Here is a 26,048-nt window from a genome sequence, read left to right as displayed (position 1 = left end):
TACAGGTAAATTTCTACTAATGGAGATATCCGTTGATGTCACAATTGGGAAAAACATCACAGGTTCTGCAAAATTCCAAAAGACTCATTTGGAGAAAGTATGAAGGAAGACAAAATTGTTTTATAAATATCTCTACCACGCTTCCATGCCTTGATTTCAATTTTTCGGGACTTTCGGGATCCCAAATACACAAAAACAAGTACTAATAGATAAGAAAAGTTGGTTTTGCATAAGATGTCACCTGTAAAAACAGATTAGTACAGGTTTGCTTCGGCTTTTTGATCCACCTGATGGAATCAAAGTTCTTTGTGGAATGTTTAGGTTACCTGGAAGTCCAATACCGTGACATATGAGGAGGGTACATTCAGTATTACCTTTGCTGAGGTTTCAAACCAGCCCACAAAACCGTAATCCTTGGAGAAATTCTCCAGTTTGGGAAGTTTGGGGCACAAACCAAGCAGTCGCTGGTCACACTTGTTGGCCAACAGGACGGTTGGTACTGGCCTACCGTTGCCCAGGGCGACCTGACAAGGACGACAAAAACCATCAAGGTCTTGCCAGACGGCAAATATTTTAACCCGTATCACCTTGGAGTCCAGGTCTCCCTTCCACTTGAGAACAGCCTGGAAGGTGGAAAGCCGGGTCATATCAAAGACCACGAGAGCGCCGACGGCCTCTTTGTAGTAAACACGGGTCATGTGACCGTATCTCTCCTGTCCTTCATGAGGGGAGAAAAAAACAAAAGCTACAGTCTTTAGTCGGGGTATGCCGATCGATTTTCATGAGAGAGTATGCGTTTGCCATTGCCTACCAATTAATGCCCTTTCAATGCCGATAGTTATCACCAACACTGATTAATTAACGAAGTACTATAAATTTGTTTTCACCCGACTGACAAGCCAGCAGCTAATTGTGTATATCGACACACCGTGCGAAGTCGCTCCCCTGAGTTATTAATAATCACCTCCATTACGGCGAATAAATCACATTTCTTAAATATCCTTAGAGTCATTATCACGTTTTAAGACATGTTACACACCAAGAGCAAGCCGTGAGTATGCTATTATGCCTTTTAAAACATTAGAACCGGAACCCATATGGGGTGCCAGAAATGTCATTTATTCATGGGGTGTCTTAACTTTTTCACAAGACTGTTGGTGGGCCTGTCGAGAAGAATTTACACAGGAGAATTACATCTTTTGTTACATGTGTCCATAGCAGAAGGAATAAATAGGTCTCTATCCTGGAAGCTAACGTCCTCCACATGATGCCAATCTAGCAACTGAGTCAGCAAGCGTACAAACACACAAAGGCTGCGAAGGCTGCGTGACAATTTCCTCTTGTTGTCAAGGGAACAACACATTGCACTGTCATGGCCGGACGTATCAGAGGAAATGCTCACTTTCTGCTAGAAGGTTCATTTCTGCTACGGTCGAAACAGAGCAAAAATATGTTGCAAGTTGTAGTTACCTGAAATAGTTTTCACGTCACTAGTGTGCTTAGAGCTCATCGAGAGAATGCCAAGAACGCGCAAAACAGTAATCACCGCAAAGGGTGGCTATTTTGAAGATAGTAGTAGAATACAAAAAATTTTTTCAGTTATTTCACCTTTTTTTGTTAAGTACTTAATACTTTTTCACTAATACTAATTCACTGTCAATCTACAATGTAAATAGTCATGAAAATAAAGAAAATGCATTGAATGAGGAGAAGGTGTGTCCAAACATTTGGCCTATACTGTACTAATCCTAACCCTGTTAAAAAACAACAACTAAAGGACACTTTAACGCATCAATTGAATTTATGTAGGCTATCCCGCATGAAGCAGGATCCAGCTAAATAGTATAATATTGTTTTTTTCTGACAAACACACGTCGGACAGAGTATTATCTGGCTATCGTTTGTCTTGGCAATTCGAGCACCAATCCCGCAGCCATGTGTGGAACTGTCAGATTGCACGTCCTTCCGGCACGTGCTAAATAAAGTGCAAAACAGTGGTCGCAAAACCGTGATGAGTGCTGATAAATCACATTGCGCATGCTGTTTGATATATTTTCATTGTCTCCTCTCAGTATTGTGGCTGTTTTGATGGTCAGCATATATTCTGCATATTATTGAAGAGATAGCATGCTCATATTCTGCTCACTTAACAAACTAATTCACTTTGCACACATTTAGTAAATCAGCTTTGCGTGTGCTATCAGGTTTGCATGTGTTTTAGTGCACGCAAACCTTTAGTAAATCCGACCAAAAGGGTGAAGTGGCTCTTATAAGCTATTATTAATCACGTCCATCACAGCAAATAAACTGCCTTTCTTTGTACTCTATGTAACATTATCACTGGATGATGAGCCTCAATGCTCTACACTGAGAACAAGCAGGAGCAGACATGCTAAGCTAGTTTTAAACAACACCAAGAAGTAAGTGCTTAGTCAAATTTAAGAAGTGTAGCTAGAACAACGAAAGTGAATAGTTAATTAACATTCAACAATTAATTAATTCGTAATAGTCGAGAGAAAGCATATTACAAGAAATGTTGGTGTGTCAAAATTGTCACAGTCGGTACACAACACTTAAGAGGAAGACGGATCAATCCATAAATTGGTGGTGTTAATACCAAGTGTAGTACTTGTGTGTGATCGATACAAGAGTGCCATCCATCCATCCATCATCTTCCGCTTATCCGAGGTCGGGTCTCGGGTCGCGGGGGCAGCAGCCTAAGCAGGGAAGCCCAGACTTCCCTCTCTCCAGCCACTTCGTCTAGCTCTTCCCGGGGGATCCCGAGGCGTTCCCAGGCCAGCCGGGAGACATAGTCTTCCCAACGTGTCCTGGGTCTTCCCCGTGGCCTCCTACCAGCTGGACGTGCCCTAAACACCTCCCTAGGGAGGCGTTCGGGTGGCATCCTGACCAGATGCCCGAACCACCTCATCTGGCTCCTCTCGATGTGGAGGAGCAGCGGCTTTACTTTGAGCTCCTCCCGGATGGCAGAGCTTCTCACCCTATCTCTAAGGGAGAGCCCCGCCACCCGGCGGAGGAAACTCATTTCGGCCGCTTGTACCCGTGATCTTTTCCTTTCGGTCATGACCCAGAGCTCATGACCATAGGTGAGGATGGGAACGTAGATCGACCGGTAAATTGAGAGCTTTGCCTTCTGGCTCAGCTCCTTCTTCACCACAACGGATCGATACAACGTCCGCATTACTGTAGACGCCGCACCGATCCGCCTGTCGATCTCACGATCCACTATTCCCCCACTCGTGAACAAGACTCCTAGGTACTTGAACTCCTCCACAGAGTTCGGGGAAGCCATGGAAAACGACTTCCGGACGGCTTCGAAGCGATTCTGGACCACCATACGCCGCCTCAGGAAGGGGAAGCAGTGCACTATCAACACCGTGTATGATGCGGATGGTGTTCTGCTGACTTCGACTGCGGATGTTGTGGATCGGTGGAGGGAATACTTCGAAGACCTCCTCAATCCCACCAACACGTCTTCCTTTGAGGAAGCGGTGCCTGGGGAATCTGTGGTGGACTCTCCTATTTCTGGGGCTGAGGTCGCTGAGGTAGTTAAAAAGCTCCTCGGCGGCAAGGCCCCGGGGGTGGATGAGATCCGCCCGGAGTTACTTAAGGCTCTGGATGCTGTGGGGCTGTCTTGGTTGACAAGACTCTGCAACATCGCGTGGACATCGGGGGCGGTGCCTCTGGATTGGCAGACCGGGGTGGTGGTCCCTCTCTTTAAGAAGGGGGACCGGAGGGTGTGTTCCAACTATCGTGGGATCACACTCCTCAGCCTTCCCGGTAAGGTTTATTCAGGTGTACTGGAGAGGAGGCTGCGCCGGATGGTCGGGCCTCGGATTCGGGAGGAGCAGTGTGGTTTTCGTCCTGGTCGTGGAGCCGTGGACCAGCTCTATGCTCTCGGCAGGGTTCTTGAGGGTGCATGGGAGTTTGCCAAACCAGTCTACATGTGCTTTGTGGACTTGGAGAAGGCGTTCGGCCGTGTCCCTCGGGGGGTCCTGTGGGGAGTGCTCAGAGAGTATGGGGTACTGAACTGTCTTATTGTGGCAGTTCGCTCCCTGTATGATCAGTGCCAGAGCTTGGTCCGCATTGCTGGCAGTAAGTCGGACACGTTTCCAGTGAGGGTTGGACTCCGCCAAGGCTGTCCTTTGTCACCGATTCTGTTCATAACTTTTATGGACAGAATTTCTGGGCGCAGCCAAGGCGTTGAGGGGATCCGGTTTGGTGGCCGCGGGATTGGATCTCTGCGTTTTGCAGATGGTGTGGTCCTGATGGCTTCATCTGGCCGGGATCTTCGGCTCTCACTGGATCGGTTCGCAGCCGAGTGTGAAGCGACCGGAATGAGAATCAGCACCTCCAAGTCCGAGTCCATGGTTCTCGCCCGGAAAAGGGTGGAGTGCCATCTCCGGGTTGGGGAGGAGACCCTGCCCCAAGTGGAGGAGTTCAAGTACCTAGGAGTCTTGTTCACGAGTGGGGGAATAGTGGATCGATACAAGAGTTATTAGGTCAATATTTGTATCTTATCAAAATCTTTTTTTTTTTTGTAAATGTTTACAAACTCAGAGAATAATTCCCTGGGCAAAGAAAGACTTTGAGGGCAAAAACCAAATATTTTAAAAGAGTAATAGAGTATTTTTCACTTGTATTTATTGTGTACTACTGACTTTGTTTTGCTCAAATTATCGTATTTTAGCGGTTGCTTTAAGGACATAATTATGCATATAACAATGTTGTTCTTGTTTAGCATTCATGTACAATATGCAGTTAAGAGTGAGTAATTCGGTGATACCCCTTTACGTGACCTCAGGAGATTTACCCAAAGGTGGGGGCTTGTGACCGCGTTTTTGAGTCTTTGATGAAAGCATTGATTCAGTATCGTCTTTGATGGAATAAACGGCGCACACGTTTTTGTGTGTCAAAAGATACTTCAAGCTCTCTTGTTTTCACATTACAAGTGTAACAGTATGTGATCAAAGAGAATTAGGAACAAGTTTAAATATTGTGTAGATGTTGTTACACTGTAAATAACACTCACTAAAAATGCATTGAAAACATTACAGTTGATACATGTGGTTAGTATTTGTATTGATATTTTGGGGTCGCAGGGGGGTCGAAGCCTATCCCAGCTACATTCAGGCAGAGGGCATGGTACACCCAGAACAGAGTTGTGTATAAATTGCAAAAACCCACCGGCTATGTCCCACAGCTGCAACCGCACTACAGTCTTGTGGTCCCACTGGAGCACTTTGAGAGCGAAGTCCACGCCGATGGTGGCCCGGTAATGCTGGGAGAAAACCTGGTGGACATAACGCTTGATGATGGAGGTCTTGCCCACTCCCAGGTCGCCGATAACGAGCACTTTGAGAAGGCGCTGCTGCTGCTGCTCCATGCCCGAGGCAGCCAGATGAACGCGGGGATGACTAATTATGGCGATACCTCACTTAGAAGAACCACACTGGAAACAAAGGTATAAATCATAGTGAGCTGTGAGGGGTTCGAAACTCCACAATAAACCATACAGCCAATAAAGGAAGGAAGTATACCCCTTATATTTCTGCTATTATGTTATGCTATCTTTTTTCATGGCTAACACTGCACAAACAACACTTGAATAACACATGGGAGGGGAATCGGGCCCTATTTTGACATTTTTACTTCCACTTTTGTTGCCGTCGGTTTTTAAATTAATGGCTGTGTTCAGTTATTTTAAAAGGGAGAATAAATATACACTGTTATACAGACAAACAAATGAGTGTCATTTCTTCAGTGTTGTCGCATGAAAATATCTCATATGATACTTGCAAAAATGAATAAATAGTAAGTTCATTCATTAGTAAGTTAGTTAAATTTTTATTCTTAATTTGTTTAAGTCAGGGATCGGCAACCCAACATGTTGAAAGAGCCATATAGGACCAAAAATTCAAAAAACAAATTTGTCTGAAGAAGCAAAAAGTTAAAAGTCTTATGTAAGTGTTATAATGAAGGCAACACATTAAGTTAGTGTCTCAGAGGGTTAGATAACTCCTGGAAATTATTGGCTTAAAACTGCCAAATATATAGATGTGTGTGCCCAAGTTAAAGGAAAGGACAGGCTGTCTTCTTCTAATGTATTTATTACAATTTTTGCAAGTTGGGTAATGTTTGCTGTGGTCTGAAACAACATGGCACACAATCAAAAATGCAGCCAATATTACAAACCCCGTTTCCATATGAGTTGGGGAATTGTGTTAGATGTAAATATAAACGGAATACAATTATTTGCAAATCATTTTCAACCCATATTCAGTTGAATATACTACAAAGACAAAATATTTTATGTTCAAACTGATAAACGTTTTTTTTTGCAAATAATCATTAACTTCAGAATTTGATGACAGCAACACGGGACAAATAAAATGGGAAAGGTGACAATAAATACTCATAAAGTTGAGGAATGCTCATCAAACACTTATTTTGAAACATCCCACAGGTGTGCAGGCTAATTGGGAACAGGAGGGTACCATGATTGGCCAGCTTCTCAAAAAATGCTCAGTCTTTCACAAGAAAGATACACAAGCAAGGTACACCCCTTTGTCCACAACTGCGTGAGCAAATAGTCAGTTTAAGAACAAAGTTTCTCAAAGTGCAAGTGCAAAAAAATGTTGGGATTTCAACATCTACGGTTCCATGATAGCATCAATAGGTTCAGAGAATCTGGAGAAATCACTCCACGTAAGCGGCATGGCCGGAAAACAATATTGAATGATCGTGACCTTCGATCCCTCAAACGGCACTGTATCAAAAACCGACATAAATCTTTAAAGGATATCACCACATGGGCTCAGGAACACTTCAGAAAACCACTGTCACTAAATACAGTTTCTCGCTACATCTGTAAGTGCAAGTTAAAGCTCTACTATGCAAAGCAAAAGCCATTAATCAACAACATCCAGAAACGCCGTCGGCTTCTCTGGGCCAGAGATCATCTAAGATGGACTGATGCAAAGTGGAAAAGTGTTCTGTGGTCTGACGAGTCCATATTTCAAATTGTTTTTGGAAATATTCGACATCGTGTCATCCGGACCAAAGGGGAAGCGAACCATCCAGTCTGTTATCGACGCTAAGTTCAAAAGCCAGCATCTGTGATGGTATGGGGGTGCATTAGTTTCCAAGGCCTGGGTAACTTACACATCTGTGAAGGCACCATTAATGCTGAAAGGTACATACAGGTTTTGGAACAACATGTGCTGCCATATAAGCGCCGTCTTTTTCATGGACGCCCCTGTTTATTTCAGCAAGACAATGCCAAGCCACATTCAGCACGTTACAACAGCGTGGCTTTGCAAAAAAAAGAGTGCGGGTACTTTCCTGGCCCGCCTGCAGTCCAGACCTGTATCCCATGGAAAATGTGTGGCGCATTTTGAAGCTTAAAATACGACAGCGGAGATCCGGACTGTTGAATGACTGAAGCTCTACATAAAACAAGAATGTGAAAGAATTCCACTTTCAAAGCTTCAACAGTTAGTTTCCTTAGTTCCCAAACGTTTATTGAGTGTTGTTAAAAGAAAAGGTGATGTAACACAGTGGTTAACATGCCCTTTCCCAAATACTTTGGCACGTGTTGCAGCCATGAAATTCTAAGTTAATTATTATTTGCAAAAAAAAATAAAGTTTATGAGTTTGAACATCAAAACGGCGCTGGCCAAATATTCTCATCAGTGAAACACGAACATATTAAACAGTGGCCTTTCTAACAATTAGGAAGATTTGTGTTATGTTTGTCCTCCGACAGAAACATCATTAAAACGACAAATATATATTTTTCCCCGATCTTTTTCCATTTTTGAAAAAGCTCCAGGAAGCCACTAGAGCGGTGCTAAAGAGCCGCATAGGGCTCGAGAGCCGCGGTTGCTGACCCCCGGTTCAAGTGATTGTTAAAGCCAGAAAGTTAAAACTCCATTTAGTTTAGATAATAATGAGTCATATATTGGAATGTGGGATTCATTATGTATTTTTTTTAACTATTAAAGGAACCAAAATACAATATGACTTATTTTGTCTTTGCGGAAAATATTTGACACAATGTGTTGTGAAGCTCTGCGATGAGAGAGTGACTTGTCCAGGCTGTACCCCGCCTTCCGCCCGAATGCAGCTTGGATAGGCTTCAGCATTCCCCATGACCCCGAAAGAGACAAGTGGTAGAAAAATGGACGGATGGAAGGATGGATGTTGTCAAAATTATGAGATGTAACGCGAGTGTAAGCCACTGAGACATTATGGTTCATTTTTTAAAATGTTTTTATAAATGGCTGTAATGATAATGTCGTTGAGGGATTTCTAATCACTGCTATGTTGGAATTCTTGTTAATATTGATACTGTTGTTGATAATATTAATTTTTGTTTGACTACTTCTGGATTGTTTTGTGTCATGTTTGTAGGTCCCCTCAATTGCTCGGTTGATTGCTATTCTGAACGTTGCTGGGACAACTTGGGTTTTGGAATTAGAATTGCACTCTTACGGTATTATTGTGTATTATTTTGTTGTAATAATTAATAAAAAAAAATAACAAAAAGCCAGAAAGTTGCCATTTGAAATAGGTTTAGTTTTGTGCCATGTCTGTTTTCGGCTTGTCTTCTAAAAAAAATAAACAATTGAATGAACATTTTGCAAGTGGCGATTTCATAACTTTTTGCCAAGGGTTGTACAAACCCCGTTTCCATGTGATTTGGGAAATTGTGTTAGATGTAAACATAAACGGAATACAATGATTTGCAAATCCTTTTCAACCCATATTCAGTTGAATGCACTACAAAGACAAGATATTTGATGTTCAAACTCATAAACTTTATTTTTTTTTTGCAAATAATAATTAACTTAGAATTTCATGGTTGCAACATGTGCCAAAGTAGTTGGGAAAGGGCATGTTCACCACTGTGTTACATCACCTTTTCTTTTAACAACACTCAATAAACGTTTGGGAATCGAGGAAACTAATTGTTGAAGCTTTGAAAGTGGAATTATTTCTCATTCTTGTTTTATGGAGAGCTTTAGTCATTCAACAGTCCGGGGTCTCCGCTGTCGTATTTTACGCTTCATAATGCGCCACACATTTTCGATGGTAGACAGGTCTGGTCTGCAGGCGGGCCAGGAAAGTACCCGCACTCTTTTACTACAAAACCACGCTGTTGTAACACGTGGCTTGGCATTGTCTTGTTGAAATAAGCAGATGCGTCCATGATAACGTTGCTTGGATGACAACATATGCCTGTATGTACCTTTCAGCATTAATAGTGCCTTCACAGATGTGTAAGTTACCCACACTTTGGGCACTAATACACCTCCATACCATCACAGATGCTGGCTTTTGAACTTTGCGCCTACAACAATCCGGATGGTTATTTTCCTCTTTGTTCCAGAGGACACCACGTCCACAGTTTCCAAATATAATTTGAAATGTGGACTCGTCAGACCACAGAACACTTTTCCACTTTGCATCAGTCCATCTTAGATGACCTCGGGCCCAGCGAAGCCGGCGGCGTTCCTTGGTGTTGTTGATAAATTGGTTTTGCTTTGCATAGCAGAGTTTTAACTTGTACTTAAAGATGTAGCAACCAACTGTAGTTACTGACAGTGGTTTTATGAAGTGTTCCTGAGCCCATGTCGTGATATCCTTTACACACTGATGTCGGTTTTTGATACAGTACTGCCTGAGGGATCAAAGGTCGGTAATATCATCGCTTAGGTGCAGTGATTTCTCCGGATTCTCTGAACCTTTTGATGATTTTACGGACCGTAGATGGTAAAAATCCCTAAATTCATTGCAATAGCTCGTTGAGAAATGTTGTTCTGAAACTGTTCGACAATTTTCTTACAAAGTGGTGACCCTCGCCCCATCCTTGTTTGTGAATTACTTAGCATTTCATGGAAGCTGCTTTTATACCCAATCATGGCACCCACCTGTTCCCAATAAGCCTGCACACCTGTGGGATGTTCCAAATAGGTGTTTAATGAGCATTTCTCAACTTTATCAGTATTTATTGCCACCTTTCCCAACTTCTTTGTCACGTGTTGCTGGCATCAAATTCTAAAGTTAATGATTATTTGCAAAAAAAAAATGTTTATCAGTTTGAACATCAAATATCTTGTCTTTGTAGCATATTCAACTGAATATGGGTGCAAAATTATTTGCAAATCCTAGTATTCCCTTTATATTTACATCTAACACAATTTCCCAACTAATATGGAAACGGGGTTTGTACTTTTGACGAACAGAACCAAGAAATGGAGCTGGTGAGTAATTGTTCATTTCTAGATGCAGTACAAGTCTGACAGCGTGTTTAACTGACCAGCAAAAAAGACTGAACAGTGCCATGAATTGATTAACGTGGACCCCGACTTAAACAAGTTGAAAAACTTATTTGGGTGTTACCATTTAGTGGGCAATTGTAAGGAATATGTAATGTACTGTGCAATCTACTAATAAAAAGTCTCAATCAATCAGCCTAGCCTTAAAAGTACATCCGGCAAATGACCTGCTGAACGACATAGGTCTTGACCACACCGGCAAGAGATAACTATAAGGAGAGCAAAGAAGACTAGGGGCCACCATTGAAAAAGAAAGGCGCATCCTTAAGAAAATAAGGGGCCAGACACATGCCCGAGATTGTTGACCGTTGCAATGCACAAAACCACGGTTGCAAGGACAAAACATACATGCGACACATTTGTTGCAAGTTGTTCCGCTGCTGTAAAAAAAACTAACAACTTCCTGTAATAATGTGGACATGCTGGAAAATAGGTTTTAAATAGAATTCTAAACTGTGAGTTTTTGTTTTTAGCTCGAATGAGACATAAAACACCCAAACATGAAATGTGTATACTTTTTTTTCTCTCTGGTCCAAAAGAGTATACATTGTATATGTACAGTTTATGTGTATGTATATGTATATGTATATATATATATATATATATATATATATATATATATAACATTTTTATTATTATTATTAGTAGGCTATATGGGCAGATCGAACCCAAAATGAAGAACGGGACAACAAAACGGATCACAACACCAGACCGTTAAGGGGGTGAAACAAATATTTGTTGGAAGTAAAGTTTATAAACTTACTGTTCTGTCCAGGCAGAAGAATTCTGAATGTTCCGGGGAACGGCTGCATCTCTGTCGAGCGTCGCCACCTTTAAAATAAAGCATACGTACTTGTACTGCACGAATTACAAGTCAAAATGAGAAAACGACAGCGAAAGAAGAAACAGAAATGTAATTATCGACTTCGCCTGCGGTTTCTGAGCACGTTCACCCCCACGCCCCCTGAATCCCGCCCCTATTGAATTTGACTGCTGAAGCCTTCTACTTTTGTCCAGGGCACAGCCCGTTTAGAATGTCACTATAACGGTTAGTCGTTTAGGTTCCATACATTTGTTTGCGCCGTTGTGTCTTACACTTACACTTAGCCTTTTGAGTGCGTAAGTACGTCAACACGGAGAAAGTACGGCAACAACGTGCAGTGTGCTGCCAGGACCCGGATGTTGGACTCTACACTCTCTTCATGGTAAGTGTGCACTTAGTGCACTTCACAGGAAGAAGAAGAAGAAGGAGAAGGGCAAGTAAATCAATTCTGCGATCGGCATTTGCTTAAAGACACAAAAACATTAGTGGACTTGGGACAGCGCTACCCATGTCTATGGTGATTAAATGACAAAAATCGCGCCGCCTGAAACTAAGTAACAGGAACGTTTTTTTTGTTTGTTTTTGTTTTTTTAATTGAACAACAAACATACATTTATAATGCACACAAAAATCAAGGCACTTTCAACATGACCAACAATCTACACATCCGGAAAAACATGTCAGGGAAAGAAAACAAAAGCAAATACACATAGACAATTAAATACTAATAAATAATAAGAATAATAAAATATGGGAAAAAAATAAATCCAAAAAGACAAACCTAAATCAATTCAAATGTTTTTTTTGTTTTTTTGTCCTGTTCAGCTTCTCAGGCAAAACATATAGTTGATGTATATGCCCATATCGGCTGTTCAGATTTACTTTACAAAAGGGAAGTGTAGGATACTTCTCTTGTTGCCTTATTTGAATTTGACTTTATTAAATGTATTTATATTATCATACGGTGCAGCCAAATGTTTTTGACAAATCTATCAATTTAATGGCTTTTGTACTCTTAATCATCCTCCATGATTTGATTGATAATTGTAACCAATTAAGCCAATTAGAAAATGTAGGCAATACTTTCACAAATCGACATTTATGTAGATATTCTATGTTACAGTCTTTCATAAATAAATACCAAATTAGATCTCTTCTATAGAGAATGGGGACATCTCCACACTCTTCTTTCTCAGCCAATATCTGATCTCCTCCCAAAACACAAGTACACTCAAACAATCCACAAACAGATGATTGACATCCTCTACAGCAGTGGTTCTCAACCTTTTTTCAGTGATGTACCCCTTGTGAACATTTTTTTAATTCAAGTACCCCCTAATCAGAGCAAAGCATTTTTAGTTGAAAAAAAGAGATAAAGAAGTAAAATACAGCACCATGTCGTCAGTTTCATCAAAATAGTACTCATTTGTAGTGGTCTTTCTTGAACTATTTGGAAAAAAGATATAAAAATAATTAAAAACTTGTTGAAAAATAAACAAGTGATTCATCTATAAATAAAGATTTCTAGACATAGAACAGGGGTCACCAACCTTTTTGAAACCAAGAGCTACTTCTTGGGTACTGATTAATGCGAAGGGCTACAAGATTGCTGCGATGAGGTGGCGACTTGTCCAGGGTGTACCCCGCCTTCCGCCCGATTGTAGCTGAGATAGGCGCCAGCGCCCCCCGTGACCCCAGAAGGGAATAAGCGGTAGAAAATGGATGGATGGGAAATGGATGGGATGGGCTACCAGATTGATACGCATGTAAATAAATTGCCAGAAATAGCCAATTTGCTCAATTTACTTTTAATAAATAAATCTATATATATAAAAATGGGTATTTCTGTCTCTCATTCCGTCGTACATTTTTTTTCCTTTTACGGAAGTTTTTTTTTGTAGCGAATAGAGGATGAAAAAAAACACTTAATTTAACGGTTTAAAAGAGGAAAAACCACGAAAAAAAAAGAAAATTTAATATGAAACATTTTTTATCTTCAATTTCGACTCTTTAAAATTCAAAATTCAACCAAAAAAAATTAAGAGAAAAACTAGCTCATTCGAATCTTTCTGAAAAAATAAAAAAAAAGATTTTATGGAACAGTATTAGTAACTTTTCCTGATTAAGATTAATTTTAGAAATTTCATGACAAGTTTTAAATAGGTTAAAATACAATCTGCACTTTGTTATAATATATAATAAATTGGACCAAGCTATATTTCTAACAAAGACAAATCATTATTTCTTCTAGATTTTCCAGAACAAAAAATTTAAAAGAAATTCAAAAGACTTTGAAATAAATTTTAAATTTGATTCTACAGATTTTCTAGATTTGCCAGAATAATTTGTTTTAATTTTAATCATAATACGCTTGAATAAATATTACACAAATATTCTTCATCGAAAAAACAGAAGCTAAAATGAAGAATTAAATTAAAATTTATTTATTATTCTTTACACTAAAAAAAAAAAAAATACTTGAACATTGATTTAAATTGTCAGGAAAGAAGAGGAAGGAATTTAAAAGATAAAAAGGCATATGTGTTTAAAAATCCTAAAATCATTTTTAAGGTTGTATTTTTTCTCTAAAATTGTCTTTCTGAAAGTTATTAGAAGCAAAGTAAAAAAATTAATGAATTTATTTAAACAAGTCAAGACCAAGTCTTTAAATTATTTTTTTGGATTTTCAAATTCTCTTTGAGTTTTGTCTCTCAGAATTAAAAATATTGAGCAAAGCCAGACCAGCTTGCTAGTAAATGAATACAATTTAAAAAATAGAGGCAGCTCACTGGTAAGTGCTGCTATTTGAGCTATTTTTAGAACAGGCCAGCGGGCTACTCATCTGGTCCTTACGGGCGACCTGGTGCCCGTGGGCACCGCGTTGGTGACCCCTGACATAGAAGTAATCATCAACTTAAAGTGCCCTCTTTGGGGATTGTAATAGAGATCCATTTGGATTCATTCATTTCTTCACACAAAAAAGAAATCTTTAACATCAATAATTATGGAACATGTCCACAAAAAATCTAGCTGTCAACACTGAATATTGCATTGTTGCATTTATTTTCACAGTTTATGAACTTACATTCATATTTTGTTGAAGTATTATTCAATAAATATATTTGAATTGTTGCTATTTTTAGAATATTTAAAAAAAAAAATTGCACGTACCCCTTGGCATACATTCAAGTACCCCCATTTGAGAACCACTGTTCTACAGCTCCACAGATATAATAGCAGTCCACCTCCATGTTAAATATCCATCCATCCATTTTCTACCGCTTATTCCCTTTTGGGGTCGCGGGGGGCGCTGGCACCTATCTCAGCTACAATCGGGCGGAAGGCGGGGTACACCCTGGACAAGTCGCCACCTCGTCGCAGGGCCAACACAGATATACACACTCACATTCACACACTAGGGCCAATTTAGTGTTGCCAATCAACCTTTCCACAGGTGCATTTCTTTGGAAGTGGGAGGAAGCCGGAGTACCCGGAGGGAACCCACGCATTCACGGGGAGAACATGCAAACTCCACACAGAAAGATCCCGAGCCTGGATTTGAACCCAGGACTGCAGGAACTTCGTATTGTGAGGCAGACGCACTAACCCCTCTTCCACCGTGAAGCCCCATGTTAAATATAAGTTTGAAAAAATTATTTGAAGGGTATATTCCTGATGTGGGATCTGAACCGAGGATGTCGTTGTGGCTTGTGCAGCCCTTTGAGAAACTTGTGATTTAGAGCTATATAAATAAACATTGATAGATTAATTGATTGATTAATAATTTTAAATTGTATTTCTGTAATCGATCTTATCTTGTCCTTATTTTCCTTAGCTCAACTTTTGTAAACTCCTTCAGGATGTATTGTCTATAAACTGTGCCCGGAAAATATTCGTTCATTAAAACTGCCCTCATATAAGGTGAAAGTGAAAGTGCGCGTTCTGGCAAACAGGAACTACACTACCCATCAACATGTGTACTTCCGCGTTTGCGCACATTCGACCTGCTGCCTTCCTTTTTTGTGTCCGAAATGTTTGCCTTATTTTTGTAGTTACTATTGATTTAGGCGTATGTTAATATTTATCTGACTTCATTATATATATTTATTTAAAAAAAAAAAAAACGGAATCGTTGGACTTTTGGGACAACTTCCGCGTTTGCGCCACTCCACGATGCCTTACGGTAGTGGTACTGATGCGGGATGAGTCAGGCTATATGATGCTGCTATCGCTGCCATTTCACAACCGGACTACAAATAAAGGGCAAACAACTTTGTGGTAGTGAGCGTCGACACTGTTAAGAGAGGCCTTGTCTGCACCCCGAAGCTGCCTTTCGTAGCCGCTCTGCGCCCAGACATAACCGAGGACACAAGTGCTAGCTACAGGGGCCTACTTACCCATCGTCGCCTCCACCAGGGGTCCATCAATCCGGTTAAACGCCTCGGACGCAACAGTTATGGAGCCTGGGCCGGCTTGCAGGTCCTGAACGACCCATAGAGAACCAGATCTTAATCCCCTGCGTTAACTTCTTCTAGGTAAAATAATTTGATGTTTTTTGTGTGATTAATAAAAAAAAAAAACAGGGCTTGGTCAATACATTCAAAAATTGCAGCATGTTTGCAAAGCTTCCTCTGTCATGAGATGGACTCTCGAGTATAGAAACTGTAAATACTTTCTAGGAATGACCCGTTAAAACAGGACTATTGAATTGAGCTAAAATGAGGTTGGAACCTCTGATTTAAACATACATTCATATTTTGTCGAAGTATTATTCAATAAATATATTCATAATGGATTTTTGAATTGTTGCTATTTTTAGAATATATTTTTTTTAAATCTCACGTACCCCTTGGCCTACCTTCAAGTACCCTCAGGGGTACGCGTACCCCCATTTGAGAACCACTGATATAGAGCAGGGGTCCCCAACCTGTTTTGCTATACGGACCGATTTAATGGAGGCATTATTTTTAGGGACCAGTTTTCCACTCGTGCTAAATATATACAACAAGAATAGGTGCATGTAAAATACAACTCACTATAAGGCTGAATTAGTTGGAGCTGCGATGAGGTGACGACTTGTCCAGGGTGTACGCCGCCTTCCGTCCGATTGTAGCTGAGATAGGCACCAGCGCCCCCCGTGACCCTTAGGGGAATAAGCGGTAGAAAATGGATGGATGGATGGATGGATATTTGGAGCCCTGGGCTTGTTTCTTTGCAATGAGATGCAGATGGTAATCAGCCTTTGGCTACAATGTGTCACTTTTATATTTGATATGTTCATTAATGTGCATTGTATCATGTCACAAAGTTATAACAAATGGCAATTTCCTATGAGGAGTTTTATTGTACATCTATAAACAAGGTAATTTGTGTGTCTAGTGCACAGGTATTTCTGGCCCAGCACGTTTTTTTATATGGCCCGCAAAAGTCTGGAAATAATATGTGTCAAGAAAATACCTTTTATTTTCTTTCTTTACTTCCTTATTTTCTTACTAAAGGTATTAGGTTTTTTTTTCTAGTTTGACATGGAAAAAAATTGTGTCCAATATTGGAAAAAATATGATATTATCTAACTTTGTTGGTCGAAATCCAAATAAATACTCAAGTATCTGCTTAACTTAAGATTTCGTAGCAAGTTTTCCATCAAATTGTACACCATGAATTGTTACCATGAATTGATTAACGTGGACCCCGACTTAAACAAGTTGAAAAACTTATTCGGGTGTTACCATTTAGTGGTCAATTGTACGGAATATGTACTGTACTGTGCAAACTACTAATAAAAGTATCAATCAATCAATCAATCACTATAAAAATGACCAAAAGATTTTACTGTAAAATTTAGGGAGTATTTTACAGCATATTACTGTACGTTGAAAAAAAAAAAAGACTAATGTTTGTTTTTTTACAGTAAAATTATGTTGCCTGAACTGTCAGTTTTTTTGTTTTTTTACTGTAAAATCCACGGTTGATGATTTTATGGTGCCACATTTTATTATGGTAATAAACTGGCAGCTGAGTTCCCAAAATAAAATTAAACAGCGGTATTGTATTTCTATTTACAATAATATGTTGTAAAAATAATAATAATTAAAAAACACCATATATTTCACAGTAAAAGTCTGGCAACTAGCTGCCAGTTTTTTATGTTAAAAAACAGTGGTAAAATCTACATATTTTTTTTACTCTTTCCGTAAAAAAAAAAAAGGTAAAATATTTAAATTCAGAGGCAAATTCATTAATTATTTACTGTTACAAGCGGCCCTCTAATGGCGGCCGTGACTGCGGTGTGGCCTTTAATTAAAACAAGTTTGAAACCCCTGGTCTCGTGAGACAGGCCAAAGTTAAGTCAGAGAAAATGCAATCCTTTATAAATTATGTTTCTCTCCGGCCCGGTAGCAAATGCGTCATAGCCTGGTACTGGTCCCTGGACTTGTTGTTGGGGACCACTGATATAAAGGATCTTTGACTGCTGTTTTTCGTTTTTTACAAAACTGAAAAGCTTGTTCCTGCCTTATACTATATACTCTCACGTTTCTTAAAGTAAATCTATTTTCTAACTAGAACTACACCAAATGTGATGAAAATGTATATACATTTTAAAAAAAAAAGGTGTTTATTTCATTTCAAGAAACAATATATTAAACCAATTCTACCCCAAATGTCCCATTGAGGTCAACGTTTGGTATCAAGTGCTAATGAGCCGAGGAAATTGTGTGTGTGTTGTCAGTTTCGGTTTCAAATCAAAAAGGAACTAGACCGTACTTTCCACAATGGCCATTAAAGATGTTGCCGTTTCAGACTATGAACGATAACAACACTGCGCTGGGCTGACACACACACACACACACACACACACACACACACACACACACACACACAGACACACACACACACACTCACACACACACACATCAAACCACGCTAATATTGTCTTGTCTCAGGAAAACTCAGTTTTAATTTAGTGCTTTTAATTTGCTTGTGCTGTAGATGGCAGAAAATGCTTTTTTTTTTAAACTTTTTTTTTGCAAAAATGTCAAAAGGGGGGATCTTTACACAAAAAAATAAAATAAACTGTCTTACTTTAATAGCACAATTCTGCTCCTGTGGTTGTAGGAGATGTTTCAAAACCTCAACCCCAAAATGGCAGAAAATGCTTCTTTTTTTTCAACTTTTTTTGCTAAAATGTCGTAATGGGGGACCCTTACACATAAAATAAAAACAACTGTCTTGCTTCAACAGCACAATATTTGTCCTGTAGTCGTAGGAGATGTCTCAAAACCTCATCAACACTCCTGACAAAACCCGCAAATTACAGAAAATTTATATTTTTTGAAAACTTGTGCTTGTCTTTCTTTTATACAGCTGTAAATCAGAATCACAAATACTTTATCAATCCTTTAGGGGAAATTACATTAGCATTATCTGCCAGCTGATTGTATAGATTCACGAAGAACAGTCCAAAATTATTATGGTAGCTTTATTACAACATAGAGACTGAAAAAAACACCATTCCCTTTTTTTTTTTTTTTTCTGTTGGCTTATCCTGCGATACCAATTCATTTGTATTTTTGCATCTACAAGAATTTTTTATTACTTTTCCTAAAGAGGATAATTTGAGCTGAAACCGCAGTTTTAATTCATTATAAACCAGCCCCTCTCTTTGGCAACATTTTGCCTAACAAATGTACCCACATAGAAATATCACAACTGTGTAGTTAGTAGATAGATTACACCTACAGTACTTGTTTTCTACACTGTGGACTCCTTATACAGTATATGGGGTATCCTCTAATAATTGTCATTATTGTTAAGTTATGTCAGTTGTTGAAAAGACAAATAGACACTCTGTCTCTTATTGTTCTCCCTCACTCTTTCCTTCCAAAATGTCCCCGCCTCCTCCAGACAAGCAGACAGACCGGTAGAGCGACAGACAGCCAAGTGCCAGAGCCGAGTTATGGAGGCGATCTGGCTATATCAGTTCCGTCTCATCGTGATCGGCGATTCCACGGTAGGCAAGTCGTGCCTGATTCGCCGCTTCACCGAAGGCCGCTTCGCCCAGGTGTCGGACCCCACGGTGGGCGTGGACTTCTTCTCTCGACTGGTGGAGATCGAGCCGGGCAAGCGGATAAAGCTGCAGATTTGGGACACAGCGGGCCAGGAACGCTTCAGGTACGTGAAAGCTGCGACGTCGTCCTGCTTTTTTGTGTTTTTGCCTTGATTGGGCTTCCATAAAGTACCATGAATGATCAAAAAAACATTTGGAAACACTGGCGTATAACGTGAGACCGCAGGTGTAGTAGTGAGATGAAGAGATGTGTACATAGCACGAGGCCTAGCCTCGAGGTCTGAAAACTAGAATTGCCACCTAGGTCAAGTGTTTGTTCCTGGAAAATGTGCTGTTATTCAAATGAGACATTATCTAAGAAGCTAAACAAAGGGAAGTACATGTCTTTTTTAGGAGATTAGTACAGTATATGCACCTTCTGGGACAGTGTTTTTCAACCACTGTGTGCCGTGATATACAGTCTGGTTTTCCTCAGGAAATTATGTAGTTTCACCTATTTCAATTAAAAATATTTTTTGCAAACCAGTAATTATATAATCCGCAAATAATGTGCCGTAGTTAAGTGTCGCTGCTGTCTAGAGCTCGGCAGACAGAGTAACCATGTTATTCTCCTCAATATCAGTAGGTGAAAGGTGGTAGATAATTGCTTTGTAGATGTCGGGAACAGGTCAAGTGAGATGACTATGGTTTGTCGTGATCACAATATGCAGGTGACAGCGGGAGGCAGCGTGCAGGTAAAAAGGTATCTATTGCTTAAGCCAAAAATAAACAAAAGGTGAGTGCCCCTAAGAAAAGACATTAAAGCTTAGGGATATCTCTGCAGAACGAAACTAAAACTGAACTGGCGACAAAGTAAATAAAAACAAAATGCTGGACGACAGCAAAGACTTACAGCGTGTGGAATAGACGGCATCCACAAAGTACATCCGTACATGACATGACAATTAACAATGTCCCCACAAAAAAAGATAGCAACAGTTTAAATATTATTTATTGCTAAAACAAAGCAAGTGCGGGGAATGGCGCTCAAAGGAAAACATGAAACTGCAAAAGGAAAATATCAAAAAACAGAAAAAGCCACCAAAAAAGGAGCACAAGACAAGAACTAAAACAACATAAATGGGAGCAAAACCAAAAAAACGTTTCTGCTGGTGGTGTACCTTTGGATTTTTTTCAATGAAAAAAATGTGACTTAGCTTAAAAAAGGTTGAAAAAACACTGTTCTAGGATTCACATTCCTACATTGTATACATAAGACTCATTAAGCATGAACAGCACGGTGTGAAATGGGTTACTGCATGTGCCTCACAATATGAAGGTCCTAAATAGTCCTGGGCTAAATCCTGGGCTCGGGATCTTTCTGTGTGGAGTTTTTATGTTCTCCCCGTGACTGCATGGGTTCCCTCCGGGTAGTCTGGCCTTCTCCCACCGCCAAAAACATGCACCTGGGGATAGGTTGATCGGCAAAACTAAATGGTCCCTAGTGTGTGAATGTGAGTGTGAATGTTGTCTGTCTATCTGTGTTGGCCCTGTGATGAGGTGGCTACTTGTCCAGGGTGTACACAGCCTTCCGCCCCAAAATGCAGCTGAGATACACTCAAGCACTACTTTTATTAGTAGATTGCACAGTTCAGTACATATTCCGTACAATTGACCACTAAATGGTAACACCCGAATACGTTTTTCAACTTGTTTAAGTCGGGGTCCACGTTAATCAATTCATGGTAAATGGACATATTTGTCTATAGGTTGATGATGTAGGGGACTTCCCCATCAAAATAGCATCTCCACCGCCTGCTTGCGTTGTTACGCTCAGACATAAAAACTTCATAAAGCTCCTGAAGTGGGCATGGCCATGCGTCAAAACATACATGATGTAAACCAGCCTACTTCTCCTCCAGGTCCATCACTCGAGCCTACTACCGCAACTCGGTGGGCGGTTTGCTCCTGTTCGACATCACCAACCGCCGCTCCTTCCAGAACGTGCACGAATGGCTGGAGGAGGCGCGCAGTCACGTGCAGCCACACAGCATCGTCTTCTTGCTGGTGGGCCACAAATGTGACCTGGAGGCACAGCGTCAGGTGCGTACGACCCACGAGCTGAGACTCTGCAGCATTAATTATTTCAAATACAATGTATGTGAGATTAGGTATTCCTAATATTTGAATAATATCACAATGATGGATTAAATTGATATAGCGATTTTCTAGACTCTCAAAGCGCTTCACAGAGAACTCATCATTCATTCACTCCACATTCACAAATTAATGGTGGTAAGCCACATTACATTGGCTGCCAATTTGGGCTTAAGGCCCCTCCGACCACATTCACATTCATACACCAGTCTGAGTCGCACTGGACTCCAGATGGGGAAAGTGTGGAATTGAACGTGGAACCAAAGTGATAGTAATGTGTCGTGTCCCTAGAGTCTGTTTATGAGTACCAAACGTGAAAAACAGCCTATCATCTTATTTGTTCCACTTTTAAAGGGGTCATATCATGATTTTTTTCTACATGTTAACACTTCCTTGTGGTCTACATAACATGTAATGGGGGGGGGGGTTTGTCAAATATTTGCATAGATTATGTTTTACAGACCATCTTCCAGCCACTTTGCGACCGTCTCTTCAGGCTATGCCATTTTGTGGGCAGTCTTATTCTCCCGTCCAAAGGCAAAACCCAGTAACTCAATTTTGGTCAAAACTGAGCTGATAATAATTTTGGAGTTCCTAGGTGATATGCTTTACATTAGTGTATGCGATATTGTAATTTGTTCCGTAAGTAAGCTGCTACGCGCATGGCAGGACCTAGAAACTACCACATAACCGCGTAGATACAACAGAAAAACCTAGTATCTCAAGGGACCAATCAAAGTTTCTTTGTCAGTCGCCTTATTGTCTTTAATGAGACATTTGCACAAATGGGGGCCGACGGTCAACCTGATTATGTGATATTATGGCACGAGGGGATATTTGGAAGATTGGCCCAGGATGTTGCAAGCACCTTCATTAAATGTATTGTTCTTGATTCTTCCCCTTGCATACTCTTTTGGGCAGATAACTGTGGAGGTCAAAATAAAAACTGGACGCTGTACACGGCTTTTTCCCAATGTGCAAACGCAGAATGGGGCCCACCCGAGATTGTAATAAAATATCTGGAGAAAGGGCACACGTTCATGAGAGCAGATTCAATCCATGGCTCAATCGGCAAGAAAATGAAAGCTCAAGAAAACATCTATACGTTTGATGACTTTGTAGATCTTTGCAAAACAGCATCAAGATAGATTGGTTTTCCTTTGTTTTCTCAAAATCAGCTAGAAGTGAGTTACCAGGTTTTGCCTTTGGACGGGAGAATTGATGTGCCTCCACTTCGACTGTGTCTTCTTCCCATGATCCTTATTGTGATTGTTAGCGATTCCATAGCAGGTCCACTGACATATATACGTATATATATATGTATATACAGTGTATATATATATATTTGCCGTATATACATATATATGTTGTATATTTATAACATATATATAAATAATATATATGTATAGGTTCATATGCGCTACTTTATATTAAAAATGGCAACAGCGGAGGATGCATGTACATGTGCAAGCCAGTCTGCCCCACAACAAGAGGCGAGGTGAAAAAGGAGCTTGTTGACTATAACGGTGGACTCATGCAAAGCTCTTTGAGGAAATCTCTAGCACATATGGATATCTGCGGACGTCACTAATGGGAAAAATGTCACAAATTGGGCAAACTCCAAATGGCTCGCTAAGGCAAGATTGTCTTATAAATATTTCTGACATGCCTTCATAGTTAGATTTATAAAGTTTTAGGACTTATGCAGAACACAAATACACAAGAAAAGTACCAATAGGTAAGAAAAATTGTTTTTGTACAATATTTCCCCTTTAAAAGAACCTATCATGACATCCAATCAGGGTTTTATGCTGCCGATTCTAATACCGATCATCCATGAGTGTGATTGGCTGATACCAATACCAACCCCATGTATTCATTGTAACTTTTTAAATGTATTTATGATGAGTGCTATTAACAGTTTACCAATATCAACACAATATTTAAAGTAGTTCCTTATTCTTTTATTACATGCAATTGTTTGAGCAAAACAAAGTATCGTTCATATACTGATACTACTATTGGTATCGACACCACCAAATTATGCACCCTATGTTGATGCACCCTCATAAGTGTTGTGTACAGACTGTGACAATGTTGAGATAACAGTTGTTATATTATCCTGTCTCGAGATTCTTATAAATTTGCGTATACATTTCCTGTTCATATAACCCCTTACTTTCTGGTTCCATCTACATTCTTAAACTTTACTAAGCACCAATTTATTATGTTGTTTCTAGCTAGCTTAGCTATTAGCATGCCTGCCCCTGCTTGCTTTCAATAACAAGTTTTGCCTCATCCTCCAAGGATAATAATACTTTATTACTAAAGATACAAAGATATGCAGTTTATTTTCCGGAAAACACGTGAATATTATTAACTGAGGGGAGTGGCTCCACACTGTGTATCGAGACACATAACTGCTAGCCGCTTATAACTAAGAGGACTAAAAATAAATAGTGTCAACCAGAGGGGATCAACATTTGTGATTGGCATTAAGGTCCATAATTGCCGATGGCATCACGAAACTTGGCCGACACATCTGCACATCCCTAATTTAAAGTCTTTATAAGCCCTGTACAGCACACCAGCTTTCATACACACACATACACTTCCCATGCTCTTAAAACACTTCTTATTCCAAAAAAACAAAGCAATTTTAACATTCAATCTTAAATGGGTGCTATAAAATCCGAAATGCAGTAGACCGAAGTACGTGAATCACAATGTGACAAGGGAACATTGTATATGTTTTAAGTGAATAAAGGTCAAGTGAATTATATTTATATAGCGCTTTTCTCTAGTGACTCAAAGCGCTTAGAATGAGTGAAACCCAATATATAAGTTAAATTTTTTTTAAACCAGTGTTGGAGTCACTGGGAGCAAGTGGATAAAGTGTCTTGCCCAAGGACACAACGGCAGAGACTAGGACGGCAGAAGAGCGAGATTGAACCTGGAACCCTCAAGTTGCTGACCGTGGGGCGGAAACCCAGCTCATTAGCAATAAAGCTATGGATATTAAAACAGCATTTTCCCAGTAGGGCTGACTAAATAGCACTCTTTTGGTGTTTAGTTAAATGCAGCCGATATTTAGATAAGGCTGTTGTTTCTTCAATGGAAAAACGATAAACAAGTAAAAAAAAAAAAAAGTAACTATGATTTAGAATGCATGAGAAAGCGGAAAGTGAAACATAGCTCTCTGACCAGGGTCATTTTATCAAGAAACGTATATTGTAAGAATAAGATACAGCAGCAACATAACCAGTTGTTGTAAGCAGTAAGGAGAAAAAAAACTGTTCAGTCAGCACTGGTGATGACTTCAATGTAAAGAACAATAGAGTGTACTGCCCTTGACTTTCACACCAAATGTAGATACTACCATCTTGTGGAGTTATTCCAATTTACATTAGGAGGTTGCCTACAGCCACAACTCTTATTGCTAGTGTTTTGCCCCAGTGATAATGAGGGTGATGCACTTTCAAAGACCATGGTAGAAGGCTCTGTAATTAACGGGATACTCTTCTGGTCATCTTACATTTCTTCCAACTCTGTTCCAGGTGAGCCGCCAGGAGGCCGAGAAGCTGGCGGGAGCGTACGGCATGCGCTACATCGAGACGTCCGCACGCGACGCCATCAACGTGGAGCGCGCCTTCACAGAGCTGACCAAAGACATCTTCGCCCTCGTGCGGTCCGGCGAAATCACCATCCAGGAGGGCTGGGAGGGCGTCAAGAGTGGCTTTGTCCCCAATGTAGTGCACTCATCCGAGGAGGTGACCAAGAGCGACCGCCGCTGCCTCTGTTGATGTGGGAAGAGTTTGAACAGGGCGGAGTGGCTGACGGACTGTTTCGGCCATCTTTGCTGAAGTGGACCGCTGGAGACTTGTGGTCTTTTTTTTTTTTGGACCGCAATGGTTTTATTTGATGGGAAAAGAACGATCACTTGCTTCTGTGGGTTCAAAGTTTTAATCATTTTCCTTCCCCTCTTCAATCTTCTCCAATATGCAATTCTATCATTACATACAAAAAGTTTATAACCACCTTTGCCCGGCCTTATGGACAAGTCATGAACGTAAAAAAGAAGACAGAATTAGCAAACTGCTGTTATTGCCCATGGATCGTTCTGCTTCAGTATCACATTCTAGCAAAGCAACATTAACTTCTGGAAGGACCCCTTAAAAGCAGGTGGACCCAAAGGGCACTGACTTTTGAAACTCTGGAGCTAAGAGGCAGCATAAGCATCCACAGCCAAAACACCTTGACTTATCCACAATGCACGCTTTGAGACAGAAGTGTACCACTATATAACCAAGCAAAGCAGGTCCAGTTGGCTTGCGGTCAACATTCCGGCAATGGCACGCGAATGTTGGTTACATGTGTGGACTTTTATCTCCTCACGTCACTAACGGACATGAAGACGAGCCACTAACATCAGTAAGACCATATGCCATGGTTGTAACCAAATGTCTATCGCTTGGAAGACTGTCAAAAATCTTATCGCAAGACTATTCGGTTACAGCTGCAATATTTTATTCACTTACCGCAGATAGAATGGGTCTTAACACTTTATTTTCCATGCAGCATATGCACCTGGTAATTAAAAGTGGGATTTGGCATATAATCCTTTAACGTTCTATTTAAATAAAACACTGGACCAAATGCA

At 40.2% G+C, this 26,048-nt stretch overlaps 2 protein-coding genes across 5 annotated transcripts in view; one reads left to right on the top strand and one right to left on the bottom strand.

Annotated features, from left to right (window-relative positions):
* Window positions 1-11,592, bottom strand: part of zgc:162171 (uncharacterized protein LOC565931 homolog) — a 16,106-nt gene extending 4,514 nt beyond the window's left edge. Inside the window, exons 1-5 of one of the 2 annotated variants that reach the window (XM_061913459.1) lie at window positions 11,463-11,592; window positions 11,125-11,192; window positions 5,206-5,470; window positions 588-718; window positions 375-524 (exon numbers count right to left, since the gene is read on the bottom strand). In XM_061913459.1, the coding sequence (XP_061769443.1) occupies window positions 375-524; window positions 588-718; window positions 5,206-5,404 (480 nt within the window). In that variant the 5' untranslated portion in view covers window positions 5,405-5,470; window positions 11,125-11,192; window positions 11,463-11,592. Of the gene's footprint in view, window positions 1-374; window positions 525-587; window positions 719-5,205; window positions 5,471-11,124; window positions 11,334-11,462 lie in introns of those variants that run through there. The other variant, XM_061913458.1, reaches the window with a different exon arrangement.
* Window positions 11,370-26,048, top strand: LOC133560677 (ras-related protein Rab-39B). 3 transcript variants are annotated; one of them, XM_061913463.1, is made up of 4 exons: window positions 11,370-11,566; window positions 19,090-19,356; window positions 21,154-21,334; window positions 24,946-26,048. In XM_061913463.1, exons 2-4 carry the CDS (start codon window positions 19,142-19,144, stop codon window positions 25,189-25,191), a joined length of 642 nt encoding a protein of 213 aa, XP_061769447.1. In that variant the 5' UTR covers window positions 11,370-11,566; window positions 19,090-19,141; the 3' UTR covers window positions 25,192-26,048. The 3 variants fall into 3 exon arrangements, with proteins under 3 accessions (XP_061769447.1, XP_061769448.1, XP_061769446.1); XM_061913464.1 differs by having other exon boundaries at window positions 11,370-11,617; XM_061913462.1 differs by lacking the exon at window positions 11,370-11,566 and adding an exon at window positions 15,361-15,719.

This window comes from Nerophis ophidion, linkage group LG10 (assembly GCF_033978795.1).
Source record: "Nerophis ophidion isolate RoL-2023_Sa linkage group LG10, RoL_Noph_v1.0, whole genome shotgun sequence".
Classification (NCBI taxonomy): domain Eukaryota; kingdom Metazoa; phylum Chordata; class Actinopteri; order Syngnathiformes; family Syngnathidae; genus Nerophis; species Nerophis ophidion.
The sequence above is the reverse complement of the archived record's forward strand: the minus strand, read 5'-3'. Positions and strand labels throughout refer to the sequence as shown.

What these genes read in the sequence shown, in the direction of transcription:
- LOC133560677 (XM_061913463.1), top strand. Translation starts at nt 19,142, where the DNA reads ATGGAGGCGATCTGGCTATATCAGTTCCGTCTCATCGTGATCGGCGAT. An exon ending in GCGGGCCAGGAACGCTTCAG is followed by an intron (nt 19,357 to 21,153) that starts GTACGTGAAAGC and finishes CTTCTCCTCCAG; the next exon opens with GTCCATCACTCGAGCCTACT. An exon ending in ACCTGGAGGCACAGCGTCAG is followed by an intron (nt 21,335 to 24,945) that starts GTGCGTACGACC and finishes ACTCTGTTCCAG; the next exon opens with GTGAGCCGCCAGGAGGCCGA.